The sequence below is a fragment of the Danio aesculapii genome, chromosome 6 (genome assembly GCF_903798145.1).
Source record: "Danio aesculapii chromosome 6, fDanAes4.1, whole genome shotgun sequence".
Classification (NCBI taxonomy): domain Eukaryota; kingdom Metazoa; phylum Chordata; class Actinopteri; order Cypriniformes; family Danionidae; genus Danio; species Danio aesculapii.
This window is the reverse complement of record NC_079440.1, coordinates 27,654,627-27,670,813: the sequence shown is the minus strand read 5'-3', so window position 1 is coordinate 27,670,813 and position 16,187 is coordinate 27,654,627. Positions and strand designations below refer to the sequence as shown.

Here is a 16,187-nt window from a genome sequence, read left to right as displayed (position 1 = left end):
ATAAATTTACGATGGGTGTACTTTACAAACACGAAATACAATTTCACCACGGACACGACGACCTGATTACAAGTACGAATCAAACAGCGACACTCCACTGTCAAAATTACGTCACCGCTGTCAAAGGCATTAATAAACAAGCGAGAGCCATCGATCACAACGGTGCGCTTGCTGGACACTCAAGCTCCCACACACAGTCTCAGGTAAGATTTGTGTTATTTCCTCTTTGAGAAATGTCCGTCATGAGCTGTAAAGGTCCATTTTCGCTGTGTTTCTTGGACATTATACAGAATCAAGATTAAGAACGGGCTGAGGATAGTGAGCTAGCATAATGTAAGTTAACGTTACAGGCAGCGAGCGCAGAATTTCTCAGTGAATCACTTAACGGTGAATTACTGAAAGCCAAATTGATCTATTATGTAATGAAAATATCAGCAAAAGGGAAGTTAAATATTTGAGGGGTTTGTGCTTACCAGAGGTGTGTAATATTAATAATTTTTATGAGCCACCATTAAATGATTCACTGAGAAATTCTGCGCTCGCTGCCTGTAATGTTAACCTTTATTATGCTCACTATCCTCGACCATATCAGCTCATGACGGACATTTCTCACAGAGGGAATAACAAAAATCTTATGGTGTGTGGGAGTTCGAGTGCCCAGCAAGTGCACCGTTGTGATCGATGGCTCTTGCTTGTTTATTAAGGCCTGTGGCAGCAGTGACGTAATTTTGACTGTGGAGTGTCACTGTTTGATTAGTACTCGTAATCAGGTCTTCGTGTCCGTGGTGAAATTGTATTTCATGTTCGTAAAGTAAACCCATCGAAAATTTATCAGTCATATACAAACAAAGAAAATGTTACATCTATGTCTGTTCTAATTGCAGATTTTGGAATTGTACCCTCGTAAAATTAAGAGTACGTTCCGTTTCCCCTTACGTTTTAATAATTACAGATGCGTGGATTTTATTTACGCACAAAATATTTATTTACGCATGAAATATTTATGACAGTGATTTTATTCCATATTTGTGGAGTTGTTTAATGATCCTCTGCTGAGACTGAAGGTGTTTTATTTTACTTGATTTTATTAAAAGCTGTAACTGAATTCACTGTTTGTGTTTATTGTTTCTCTTTCCTTCAGTGATTGTGATTACTAAGAGCAGGTTTTCATCAGTGTCTGAATTCACTCATTTGTGTTCATGAACTCTGTCAAGTGAACTACATTAGTAAACCAGTGTACATAATAGTGAACAAGGGCACAACATGTGATTTCAAACTCAGACTCTGAATGTCAACTCTGAGCTCTGTAATTTTTCAGTTTACTACTTTCTCAGACACAACAAGATTACACAGAATGCATTGTTGTTTTTACAGAATATCACTGTTTCAGTGAAAATACAGAATTTTACTGTAGAATGTCACTGTTTTTTTTTTACAGCAAAGTTTTACAGTGTACCCCTCATTGGAAGGGCCATCACTGTCTTTATTTCAAAGATGCACTGTTTTAAAAAACATATTAAACCTTTTTATTATTATTATTATTATTATTATTATTATTATTATTATTATTATTATTATTATTATTATTATTATGCGAAGTAGTACGCAAATTACATAGAACCACACACAAATGGAAACGAAGAAAAAAAATGGCAATGATTAACGACAATGATCACCTCAGGTACACCTCATGTGCTTTATTCAGTGTTAAATGCTAATAATGTTTGAATGTCATTTTACTTGACATTTATTGCCATACTAAAAGCAGCAGCACATAGTTTACCTCAGATCTTGAAAAAAAAAAAAAAAAACATTTGAAATTGAACTTTAGAGCTGTGACTTCGCGCAAGTCAACAAATATCAGTCATTAATCATGTACATTTAATAATAATAAAGAGGTTTAATATGTATTTATTAGACTGTAAACCTTAACATTTTGTTGAGTGGCGAGTGCACAATTCTGTGCTTTTGAATGGCAGTATTTAAATGTTTCTGTGGTGTTTTGTCTGGTACAGACACACAAATTGCTTGCAAATCTTGTCACGTTGCATATTGTTAGGACACGGTGTTACAATGTAACCTGCTCACCTAATGTGTACGTTTGTAAATACCTCATGTAGAACTTTGTCTCATTTTGGAGACTGCTACGGCCCACGAAGGTGGCATTTTCGGTCGAGGACACATAATTTGAGAGCCTTCCTAACTGAATGAAGGAACACAGTTTTCCACCAAGGCAACCTGGGTGCTGAAATATAATTGGCTAAACTGGCATTTGACATGTTAATGGGACCAAAACAAAGACATTTTCAAAGCAGAATAAATGACTTTAGCATTGCTTTCCAGATAAACAAATGTTCACTTAGCATGTTTCTTAAATATCGGAAAAAATATGCTAAAATTTTTATGCTTTAGAAGAGTCAAACTTACATAATGTATCTTTAAACATTAAAATATTAATAATAATTCAGTTGAAGTACAGTCTGTGTCAGTTGTTTTGTGATGCCTAAAAAAAGTATGGCGAGCAGCATGGATCAGCCCAGTGCAATGCCCAGGCTGCCATGCCCACATTACACTTACCCTATAAGTGTACACATATATACACATATATACACACACAGTTGAAGTCAGAATTATTAGCCCCCTGTTTATTTTTTCCCACAATTTCTGTTTAACAGAGATTTTTTTCAACACATTTCTATACATAATAGTTTTTAATAACTTGTTTCTAATAACTGATTTATTTTATCTTTGACATGATGACAGTAAATAATATTTGACTAGATATTTTTCAAGATACTTTCACACAGCTTAAAGTGATCTTTAAAGGCTTAACTAGGTTAATTAGGTTAACTAGGCACGATAGGGAAATTAGGCAAGTTATTGTATGATGATGATTTGTTCTGTAGACTATCGGGAAAAAAAATAACTAAAAAGGGCTCATAATTTTGACCTTAAAATGGTTTGTTCAAATCTAAAATTAAATCTTGAACCTTTAAGAAACATTTCCTCATCAGCATTCAGCCAAAATGCATATGCACAGGGACAAAGAACCAGCTTAGGGACAAAGAACCATAAAACTTTGTTGGGAAGGTAACTTTCCCATTGTTCATCTAAGAACTATACAACTATATAAAACTATCCTTATAAAAGCTAGTGACCAAGGCTACCTCCCAGAGAGTTCTTCCGATCTGGCAACCAGAGAACACAGGAGAAGATGTAGACCCAAGTCTTCTCAAACCACCTCCCAAGCTGTTCCAGGCTACGGCCATCTCTTTTCATTCATCACAGATCCTCTACTAACTTCAGCAAAGATCAACTGGAGCCTCAATGAACTCCATCAGCACTCTTTTCAAACAGCAAGAGACCGCAAGTATTAAAGTTAGTCTTGGTAACAGATACATTAAGTATCATCTAAACCTTTTTGCAAAAATGTTTGAATTCTTAAACCGATGTTTCCTTCAGGCTGAAAATCTACTCAATATCAAAGACTGCTATAACTTCATGCTTTTATTCTTCACTCTTTACTGCCTTTTCCTACACAAACGGATTGTGTGTAATTGATACATTAGTTTAAAATCTAATCCTGAAGGACCAGACATTTAAACATGCAAAAAAATGCACGGTAATGCTTTTGTTTCATCACCTGTAGTTCTGATCAGCGGAAACGATTACAAGAAACAACAGCATACAAATAAGTGTAAGAGTCCAGTCTTCAAAATGCATCCCAGTTTTTATTCCAAAACAAAGGAAAAATTAGGAAAAAAAGCTAAAAATTATTTTGAGCCATTTGAGCTCCGGTAAAGCATGATGTCTATTTTGAATGAAATATCGATTATAGGCTGCATTCCAATGATAAAAAAAAAAATCCCTGTTATTCTCATATTTTAGACTCTTCCGGACAAAATGAGCCCTCCCCATCTCTATTCTTCAATCACTGCCACTGTTATAAGTCAAAAAGCACACCAGCTCCTGACAGAATCAGCGAGGGGTCAATCTTCACACCTCGTTTTTATGCTGAATAATGCCAGCCAATGCCTAGCCAGCAAAATTTTGATGGATGGATGAAGTAACCAATCAACTGACCTTTACAGTAATACACAGCGATAGTTTGCACATACTGTTTTGGATAAAATTCTTGCGCATTTTTTGTGCATTTCCGCATATGCTCACGTAGCAAAAGTACTATGGCGAAGTCTCTTCTTGTGAACCCCCAATCAGTGCATGGATCAGTCTGAAAAAAGCTCACCTCTGAGCCTCTCTCTCAAGTAAAGTTTGAGAACAGCTTTGTGGTCTTCATACTGTCTTGGAGAATGAATGGACGCAGAAACATGGAGTGAACAGCCTAGAATAGTCGCTAATCGAGCCGTGGATCATGAAGCTTTGTTTATCTACACCATCAATGTTTAGATTGGTAGTTTCAACTTCATTCTCTTGAATGTTTGTATATTTTATCACGCATTTGACACTTTTTGTTTATTGTTAGCTGTTTTGATTATTTGATCATTATTGTGAAGATGGCAGAGGTAAACAATGCATGCACACATGTGTGAATCTATACAGACCGATGATCAGTAATAGAGAAAATATGCATACTATATCAGTGAGGAAATGATTACAATGTGAAAGGAAGTAACCGTAGTACAAACAATTTATCATGCTAAGCATCAGGTGTTTGGTTTATAGTTTTAATTTGTTCTGCTCACAATTTTTTTGTCTCTCCCTTTCCTGTCTTTCAGTGGCTTTGGGTTCCAGATAATTAGAGAATAGACCTCCTCAGTGACTGTCTTGAGTGTCCTTTTGCACTGTAAATACTACAAATAGATGTTTTACAATTTGATTTGCATTATAATTAGCACTTTACTGTTTGAGGTTTATTTGAATGAAAAGCTGTTATTTGCTATTAAAATCTTTTTAGAAATATGATTTTTGATGCATTGTATTTGTTATCAGAATGTTTAGAAAATAGAGACATTTATATGTGTAAATACGTCTAAATACCATCTTGAAATGTTTTCTTGACTATATAGACTAAAATACAGTAATATGTTTTGACAATAGTTGAAAAGTGAGGTTTCATTATAATTAGCACGTTACTGTTTGAGGTTTGTTTGAATGAAATCTGTTATTTACAATTAAAATCTTTTTAGAAATTTGATTTTTGATGCATTGTTTTTGTTATCAGAATATTTTGAAAATAAAGACATTGATATGTGCAAATACGTATAAATACCATCTTGAAATGTTTTCTTGACTATATAGACTAAAATACAGTAATATGTTTTCACAATAATTGAAATGTGTAGTTTCTGTAAGCTATTAAGCAGTAAGCTTAACAAAAGGCTTTTAATTCAGTTTTTATTCACAAAAAGCCTAGGTGTTTTTTTGTTTGTTTTGTTTTTTGTTTTGTTTCTTTGCTTTTTTTGACATGACACCAAATGAAGAAATACCACAAACGTTCCTCTGAAATACTTTTTTCTTGTGTGCTTTTGTAGGCAGAGCAGTTTTGAATAGATATGGATATATGCATTATGTAATTTTGACTCATTTGGTCATTTGGTTACCAGGTGTCCATTAGGAGATTATTCCGAATGGGTTTTTAGAAAGGACGCATAGACTTAAAAAAAAATAAAAAGCATACAGAAGCTACATTTTTGGGAATACATTTTGGATCAAAACATAGTCAGACATTTAGCTTTATCTTTCTGGTGTTTCCATGCAATTATCCTGATAGTCACATCCATTTTACCCCTAATCAATTTCATTGAAACTAATCACAATTCCCTTTCACCTATATTTTACCAATTATTTTACCATGTTTCTTTACTACTTTGAGTTATGTTGACACTTTGATTATCAAACTAACCAATGTCTAGTTTCAAACAAAACCGGACTTGTGAACAAAGATCACAGGGTTTAAAAGCTACAGACAGAGCTCCTTTTCCGAAAAATGCTCAAAAATGGGGCACAGGTTGAGGTATCACACTTGAAGTTGTTAATTATTTGTTCACAACTGGTGTCCCTAATCATGGTGATTTTGCTACATGCTCTGTGTAGTTTTAAATTTTAACAAGGTTATTTCATATGAACCAGAAATTAACATTCTTTGAACAAATAAACTCTTGACCCAAAAATGTCAAGTATAAGCGTATAGCTTATGTAAATATTATGATTAATTATAACTAATTATGATTAATTATTTATATACATATAAAAATCTGAATCAGAAATCAGATAATCTTTTATTTATAAAATAAATCAGAATTATTAAACTCCATTGATTTTTTTTTTTTTTTTTATATTTCCTAAATGATGTTTAACATAGCAAGAAAATTTTCACAGTATGTCTGATAATATATTTTTTTCTTCTGGAGAAAGTGTTATTTGTTTTATTTTAGTTAGAGTAAAAGCAGTTTTTAATTTTTTTAAACCATTTTAAGGTTACAAAATTATTAGCCCCTTTAAGCTACTTTTTTTTTCCGATAGTCTACAGAACAAAGCATCATTATACAATAACTTGCCTAATTACCCTATCCTGCCTAGTTAACCTAATCAACCTAGTTAGACCTTTAAATGTAACTTTAAGCTGTATAGAAGTGTCTTGAAAAATACCTAGTCAAATATTATTTTCTTTTGTCATGGCAAAGATAAAATAAATCAGTTATTAGAAATGAGTTTTTAAAACTATTATGTTTAGATATGGGTTGAAAAAATCTCTCTGTTTAACAGAAATTACTTAACGTGTTCCTCGTGATTTATTTTTTTTCAAAATAAGCACATATTCCAATTTTGGTTTTTGCAACACATTTCAAAAAAGTTGGAACTGTAAAGCATTTACCACTTTGAAATGTTGCCATTTCTTTTTCACAACACTTAAAAGACATTTAGAGACCGAAGACACCAAGTGATGAAGTGTTTCAGGAGTAATTTCGTCTCATTCTTGCTGCAAACAAGTTTTAAGGTGGGCAACAGTACGGGGACTTCATTGTCGCATTTTGCGCTTCAAAATGTGCCACACATTCTCTATCGGAGACAGGTTGGGACTGCAGACAGGCCAGTTAAGTACCTGTATCCTCTTCCACTGCAGCCAGGACATTGTAATGTGTGCAGAATGTGGTTTTGCATTGTCTTGTTGAAATTTGCATGCATGTCCCTGTAAAAGAAGGACGCATATTGTGCTCCAAATGTACCTTTCAGCATTAATGGTGGCATCACAGAAGTGCAAGTCACCTTTGCCAAGGCACTGATACAACACCATAAGATGACACACCCTGCTTTTGAACTTGTTGCTGTTAACAGTCTGGATGATCCTTTTCTTCTTTAGTCCGGAGCACTCGATGCTCATTTCTCACAAAAAAATACCTGCCTTACTGATTTATCTGACCACAGTACACATTTCAACTGTGTGATGGCCCATCCCAGATTCCTCCGAGCCCAGAGAAGTCGATGGCACTTTTGGACACTGTTAACATAGGGCTTCCTTTTCGCACAGTACAGATTTCACTGGCATTTGTAACTATGTATTGTGGCCTTAACAGCATCATCAGTAATGTTGTCTTACCAACTATAAAGTGTATAGTATAAATGACATTACTCCTCAATACAAACATGCCCAATAAAATTATCCCACCCCTGTCTTTTGATTCACAATTTTCCAAGTAGACGTCAGAAATACAAATGTAGGATGCGCATGCGCAACGGACGGTGATGGCTGCTTAGTGAAACGCGCTCTCTGCTTCAGATGTCCTTTTCCTTTATAAATATTCCTACTGAGATTTAAACTGAGGTTTTAAGTATTTGTTTTTGTTAAGAGGCATCAGAGATGGCATCCAAACGAGAGTTGCTGCACTCGCCCTCCAAAAAACGACCTAAAGATGACGAACGCCTTCACGACGCCATTGCCGAGATGCTCGAAAAACAATTGAGCACTATAAAGCTAAGTATGTCTGCGATCGTCCGGGAGGAAATTTCAAAGATTTCTACACGTCTTAACTCCCTGGAAAATTATGTCAAAGCGGTCGGCGACAGACTGGATTATATGCAAACCACAGTGCGCGATATTAAAAAGGATTCGATTGCCAGCACGTCGCGTGTGGAGGAGCTACAGGAGAAGCTTTGGTTTTACGAAGACAAGGCCTGACAAAATAATCTAAGATTGGTGGGCTTACCTGAAGGCGCGGAAAGCAGCAATGCAATTCAGTTCCTACAGACCCAGATTCCTAAGTGGCTGCCGGCCTTGCAAGGGAAGGTCCTGTACGCGAACGAAGATTCCTCCAGAAAGAAAACGCGCACTTTGATTTTCAAACTTCTCCGGTACAATGACAGGCAAGCGATTCTGAAGGAAGCCAGAAATTCTTCATCTCTAAATTACGAAGGAACCAAACTATGGGGTTCTTCCCCGATTACAGCAAGGGCACGTCTCAAAAAAGGAAAGTCATGTCAGAAAAAAGGAAACATCTCCAACAGTTGGGCATTGAGTCCTTCTTGTTATACCCAGCAGTGGTTAAAGTGTTAAACGGCCATGAGCAAATTCTCTTCAAAACACCCACAGATCTGGAGAAGTTCGTCTCATCGCTAAATGCTGACACTCCGATGGGAGAAAACCTGACGGCGCGATCCACTGACTAAATTTTGCCTCATGTAAAGGGTGCTTACTACATATTTCAAGTAGGAATTTATGTTGTATTACTGATATGGACATTTGATTAAGCGGGACACGGGTTCCTGGGTTTAGCCGCGCAGCTCGAGCGCATGGCCTCGAATTTGTTTATTTTCCAGGCAGGTAAGAGAGACTGTATTCTCTCTCTACAGGCTACCATTTATATTTTGTTTATTTTGTTTTTATTTAATTCAATCATTTCGTTGTTGTTAATAGGGTTTGCTCTTTATTATTATATATTCAATTTGATAGTTCTCTGGGGTGACATTCTTGATTACATGTGCGCTATTTATGGGTTTAAAATGATCACTTTATCTGTTAAGTGTTTAATCTATGCGTTCTGTTATGAATGATATCTACGTGATATCGTGGAATGTCAATGGCTTGAATTCACCGGTAAAGAGAACAAAATGCCTGGATTATTTACATCGTAGGAGAGCCGATATAGCTCTCATACAAGAATCCCACTTCAGGGCCTCAGATGTTACTCGTTGTCAAAATAGACATTTTAAAATTATAGCTGCTTCATCTTACACTAGCGCTTCAAGAGGAGTGCTAATACTTCAAAATAGAAGATTCCCATTTATATTAGAGAAATCAGGGAGTGATGATCATGGGTGGATCACATATGTTTTAGGATCGTGGAATAGTTTAAAAATAGCTTTTGTTTCAGTCTATGCCCCAAATAAATTTGACGCAGATTTTTTTCCCTCGCTTACCAAGCTCCTTCTTAGCTTTGGTAACTACAATCTGGTGGTGGGTATGGATGCTAATGCAGTTGTCAATCCCTCTATTGATAAGTCTCTCTCCGCACCGTCCGTGGTACACAGTGACCAGGCTTCTCGGGCATTGAACGAGCTTATTTTGGATAATGACTTGTGTGATATCTGGAGGATGCAGAATGAAAATTGTAGAGACCTTTTATTCTTCCCGACACAAGACATTTACAAGAATAGATTATATTCTTATATCAAAATATTTAATTCAGAGTGTAAATAACATAGGTATTCTCCATATGCTCATTTCAGACCATTCGGCAGTAATTTGTAATTTGTCACCCCCTACAGGATTTCAAAGGACAAAAAGGTGGCGCTTTAACACAACTCTGCTACTGAAAGATGATTTTATTAAACAGTTACGAGATTATCTGACCATGTTTCTTTCAGAAAACTCCAGTTCAGCAGTTAATCTGCAGATTTTATGGGAAACAACCAAGTGTTTTCTGAGAGGGAACTGTATATCATTTGCCTCCTATGAACATAGATCTAAAACTAAAGAATTAAATCATTTAGAAAAACAAATTGAAATAATAGAGAGAGACTTAAAGGAAACTTTTTCAGAACAGAAGAGCAGGATTTTAGGAAATTTAAAATCTGATTGCAAGGCAATTTTATTAAGAAAGGCAGAATTTTTGATTCATCGCACCAAACAAAATTATTATTTTAATGCAGAACGACCCACTAAATTATTAGCTTTAAGGCTGAAACATAATGAGGCAATATCATCAATAACAGCCATTAAGGATAGTATGGGCACCCTGCATACTGCTCCGGACAAGGTAAATGCTACATTCAAGAACTTCTATGAGCATCTTTACAGTTCCGAGGTGGGGGTAGAGGATCAACAAACAATTGAATTTATATCAAAACCAAAACTGAAGCTCTAGAGTCAATGAATAAAGGAAAGGCCCCGGGCCTAGATGGTCTACCCCCAGAGTTGTATTTGGTGATATGGGACTTGCTAGGACCACTCCTTCTAAATTCCTTAAATTTTGCAATAGATACAGGTTGTTTTCACAGAGATCAGAATACTGCCCTTATCTCCCTGATTTAAAAAAAAAGGGAAGGACCCCTTTAGCTGCTCTAGTTACAGGCCGATTTCACTAATCTGTACAGACACTAAGGTTTACGCAAAAGTTCTAGCCCGCCGTTTAGATCAAATTGCCGGTTCTATAATTTCCCATGATCAGACAGGCTTTCTTAAAGGTCGTTCTGCTATGGATAATGTCAGACGACTTTTAAATATCATAGACAAGCCCAAACTTACTGATGATCAAAGTGCTATTCTCTCGCTAGATGCAGAGAAAGCCTTTGACTGGGTCGAATGGACATATCTCTGGTCAGTTTTGAAGTGTCTGGGCTTTGGTCCATATTTTATACATATGGTACAAACTCTGTATCGTAATTCAGCTGCACGGGTGTCAACAGGGTTGAGCTGCTCAAGTGCCTTTGAGCAGCTGAATTGTCACCTTTGTTGTTTGCCCTTTCGTTAGAGCCTTTGGCCCAGGCAATTCGTCAGGATCATGTAATCGCCCCTATCATTATAGATAATTCTAAACACCACATCTCTCTGTTCGCTGATGATATTCTACTATATATGTCAGATACTTCTAAGTCTATTATTCAATGTCTTAAAATATTTAATGATTTTAGAAAAGTGAGTGGGTATAAGATTAACTGGAAGAAATCCGTACTAATGCCACTGTCGGGGAGAAGTGATATCACGTCAGTGCCCGCTTCAATTCCAGTTAATAACGCATTTACATATTTAGGAATTCAGATTCTTCCTTCACTTCAGGCGATGGTCAAACAAAACTATAGTTCCTTATTCAACAATATCAGACGGGACCTAGAGAGATGGGGCGCACTATTACTCTCTCTGCAAGGTAGGATTGCGATTATCAAAATGAATGTTCTACCTAGACTTTTATTTTTGTTTACCATGATTCCTCTTTCTCCACATAAGACGTTTTTTAAAGAAATAAACTCCATTTTAACTAAATTTATTTGGAACAACAAACATCCTCGAATTAAACTTAAAACATTACAGAAAACACCTGCTAAAGGGGGGTTGGCATTTCCTAACATTCAACTATATTTCTGGGCTTGTCGACTGCGTAGTCTTAAGACTTGGTTGGAAGTAGATTCTGATATTGCTTGGCGTAACATTGAAGCATCTGCTGTGCATCCACACCAACTACAAGATTTGTTATTTACGGGATTACCTAAGAAAGTAAAAAAGATTGATAATAGAATAGTGGTTGACTCCCTTAAAATATGGTATGATGTTTGCAAATTCACTGGATGCGCCAACAAATTTACAAAAGAACCTCCGATTTGGAACAATTATCATTTACAATCTGGGGGAAAACCCTTTATATTTAGGCTGTGGTCAGATCAAGGTATTTCTGTGTTGGGCGATATCTTCGACAACCAGGGCTTGAGGTCTTTCCAGGATTTGAAAGAAGGTTACAATCTCCCCGGACATTCTTACTTTCTGTATTTAAGGCTGAGAAGTGCAATGCGTGCTTATGCAGTTCCGTGGAACTGTAATTTGGACAATCATCCATTGCGGGACTGTGTGAATTTCTCTCAGTCACGTGGAGCAATCTCATGCATTTACAACAAACTGCTTAACTATGACTCTGTTGCACTCCCCATCATCACAATATGGGAAAAGGAACTGTCCTCTTACCAACTGAACTGGGACTGGATATGGGAAAGTATCCAGGTGATGTCTAAGAATCCTGCCCATCAACTCATACACTATAAACTGATCCACAAGGCTTATGCAACTCCATATGTGCTACACCGCATGAAACGGTTACCTACCCCTTTTTGCACATTGTGTAATTCAAACTCCGTGGGGACATATATGCATATGTTTTTTGAATGTCCACTTATCAGTACATTTTGGGATAAGGTATTTCAAACTATTTCAGAATTGTGTGAAATGTTCATTCCCAAATACCCTAATATCTGTTTATTGAATGATGAATATGATCTAGACCTAAACACTTCCCAACGCAGGATATTTCATACTGCACTAACTGCAGCCAAGAAAGTTATATTTAAAATATGGCATGAACCCTCATTCCCAGCGGATAAAATGTGGCTTACTGAATTAAAAAATATTGCACTGTTAGAACGTTCCACTGCAAGAATTAACAGAGCTAAACCCCATACCATCAAAGCATGGTCCAATTTTATTGAGAAAATTTCTTATATAATAACTAGTTAATTCTCACCCCAGAGCTTTTCTTTTTTTGTGTATTGTTATTCATTTATTATTTTACTGTCTTTATTTTATTATTATTATTATTTGTAATTTCTTTATGTATTTTTATTTAATGCAAACCCTGGCTTGTATAAAGTTGTTGCTAGCTATGTATGCTGGCTTTGTTCTGCAATAAATAAATAATCATAAAAAAAGAAATACAAATGTAAAAGGATTTGCGATTGCATTTGGGTTTTGGTAGGTAACATGATGCAGAGAAAAAGATATTAGATATAATATAGAAATATTATTAGGAAGAAAAACAAGATATATTAGCTATTTAGATATAAAATTGCTTTGTCAGGCTTATAGCTCGTAAGACATGAGTAATGCATTTGTAAATGGACTTTGCTTTTTCATTTAAAATATGGCAGTCATGAAGAGTTTGCTAATGTGGGATTTGCAGTTGCATTTGGATTGTCAAAACTTATGTGATCCCATATTGTGAATACAATTTTAAAAAATCCAATTTGCAATTGCATCTGAAAATTGTTTGTAATATCACTCCATACCTGTCAATTTTTGACATTTTAGACATCTATTGCATTTTCACTGGCAGCCCTAATTTTGCCTTGTTTTTGCCAAGCTGTCAATTAAATATCTATTAAGACTTCATTTAAACACAAAAATGCTATTTGTCTTACCTTGTTGAAAACCCAGATCTCTCCATTAACAGTAGGTCGAGGCACCCCATGGCCATTATAGTGAAAGAGAACACGTTCCTCCTTGGCATTTCTGCGTAGTGAAGTACACAACTTCTTTACTTCATCAACTGTAGGGTCCAAACTCTGCTTATACCGGGCCTGTAGGAGAGAAAATATTAGATTGCAATGAGAAACAGAAAGAGAATTAATAATTTACATTGGGTCTGTGCTGAACTCATAAGGCTTGATTAAAGATCAACTTAATTGCACATTGTAGAAAATATAGTATGCAATAGAACACATTGGTGTCAGTCACTGAAAAGCAAAATAAGTTTACCCTGTGTAACTCTTTTTAATTGCAGCTTTTATTTATACCTTATGTTAAAAACTGTTGTTGAGGTCTGTTTATGTTTTTTTTTTTTTTTACTAACATAGCTCATTAAACTTAAACTCCCACTCTCTGCTGTGATCCATTTCATTAGATGTTGGAGACCAAAGTCAAGTCATGTAAAATGCAGATTGTGACAAAGCAACTTTACACAAATGAAGAAGAAGAAAAAAAATGTAACAGCCATATATACATCACCAACATGACCTATTTAAATTGGTAATAGACAAGGTGACAAGGCACGGTGAAGAGAATGAGGCTGATAATGTACAACATTTCAAAACCTATGCAGTATTTCAATATAAAGTTTGTGCATCACTACAGGCCAACAGTGGAAATCTGATTATTACATCTGCCAGTCTAGTTGTGTTGTCTAGTTGTGTTGCTGTGTGTTTCAGCAAATAAAACAGGACAAATCATAATTATTTTGCTTAGAATATTTTTGTAAAATTAAAAACTACTAAATGATTGATGTGATCGTACAGTTTACAGTGAAAACCTCTTTAATGATTAACAGCTAATTTCTGGACAAAATATGGAAAATACCTGTAACAGAGCTAATATGTTGTATGTTTTCAAGAAAGTAAGCAAAGTGACTAAAATCTCACCATACACCCTCATTCACTAGTCTTAAATTAGTTGATTAGTATAGTATGGATACCTGCTGTTAACCAGCACCATCACTGAAGGAAAAAATAAGTATTATAACTATATAGCCACAGGCATCCACCAAATCAACTGAATTAAAAAGAGAATTAAACAGCTACACAGAAAGCATTACCAGCTTCACTGAATAAAGTTTGACTTCCTTTCACCTACAAAAAAAAAATTAACAAAGTTTTTTTTTAATTGAAAATGTTTCATTAGATCTCACCATCATTATGATCTGAGGCTGCTTGAGTTGGCTTTATTTTTACTTAATCCTTTACCTTAATGTTTCTCTGGCCGTTGTAAATGTGTTACAGAAACTCAACAGTTATGACAAGAAAAGCAAAGAGAAACTGTACATGGTTAATTGTTACAGATTACGTAATAAATTACATCTTTTAAGTTAATTAATATATATTTATATTTTTAATTGTTTAAAGTGTTGTTGTTTTTTTTTAGTCACAAAAACCTTGAGAGCTCCGGCAACTCGTTCAACATTTAAGACACACAGACATCAAGAATCAGGATATGAACCTCAAGCAGGGTTGCTATTTATTCATGCTGCAATGCATGCTGGGACTTTTGTACCATGATGACACCCAGCATGCATTGCAGCATGAAAAAAAATTCTGCAGCTTAATGTTCTTACTATTTCTTTTTTTTTTTTTTACTTTATTTGTTTAGATTTTTTGTTTGTTTTTAGTAATGTCAGTAGATTGTATTGTTCTGGGTTGATTTTAATTTGATTTCTTATGAATAAAAATACATTTTGAGATTCAAAGACTAACTGTGTATGTTTGTGTGTTTTTAAGTTTAAGTGTTTTAGACTATTTTTCAAACATTTTCATTGTGAATTGTGTATTTAAGATTGTTTAACAGTCACTGACGCACCAATTTAATTATGGCGGTATCTTTGCACACAAAACTAACAAGATATTCAATTAATACTCAAGCAAGCGAGAATGGTTTTGACATCATATACACATAGTCAGTCTCATCTGACTGATGTGTTTTTAATGAGTCTCCTGTTTTTGTTACTGCAGACTAGTTCAGTAAAAAGAAAGAAAGAAGAAATGCCCACTTGCAAGAGTAATCTGGTAGTGTTTGCGTTGCTTTGGCTAGAAAACTATTTAAATACTAGTTCTAAAGTGATGTGTTTTTTAACAACGGTTTCTGCTTTTCTGATGGTCAGCTGCAGATGTGAATGAATGGCAGAAGTAGTTTCTCGTGGCTGTATATCATCACAGGTGGGACACTAAGGCACTCGGCCTGCAGACTTGAGCCAACGCACGCCTCCCACCAGTGCCGATATACAGCCATATCATACTGCTACTTGTTTGATATTGCTCATATAAAATTAAATAAATAAATAAATAAATATATATATATATATATATATATATATATATATATATATATATATATATATATATATATATATATATATATATATATATATATATATATATATATATATAGACTTAAAGTTGTTTTTATTTAACCAACAAGTATTTTATTGACTGAAAATGATCCAGGCTTCTCCCAAAAGATAATAAGATGATGTACAATTTTCCATTATTGTGGAAAAAAATGCTCCTCTTATTTAGATTTAAACATAAAGTGGCTTGTCCAAAACTATTCATAACCTTCTCAATAAATTATTTTATTGGCTATTACAACAATCAACGCATTCTATAATTGCTGATCAGCTTTTTGCATGTCTCCACTGGCATTTTTGTCAATTCATCTTTTGATAGTTCCAAATCTTTCATGTTGGAGGGACTGCTTGCTATAA

General features: G+C 35.1%; 1 protein-coding gene across 3 annotated transcripts in view; it reads right to left on the bottom strand.

Annotated features, from left to right (window-relative positions):
- Positions 1-16,187, bottom strand: part of rptor (regulatory associated protein of MTOR, complex 1) — a 228,242-nt gene that overhangs the window by 147,628 nt on the left and 64,427 nt on the right. For all 3 annotated transcript variants that reach the window (XM_056459872.1, XM_056459873.1, XM_056459874.1), the window contains exon 5: positions 13,357-13,515. In XM_056459872.1, the coding sequence (XP_056315847.1) occupies positions 13,357-13,515 (159 nt within the window). The remainder of the gene's footprint in view (positions 1-13,356; positions 13,516-16,187) is intronic.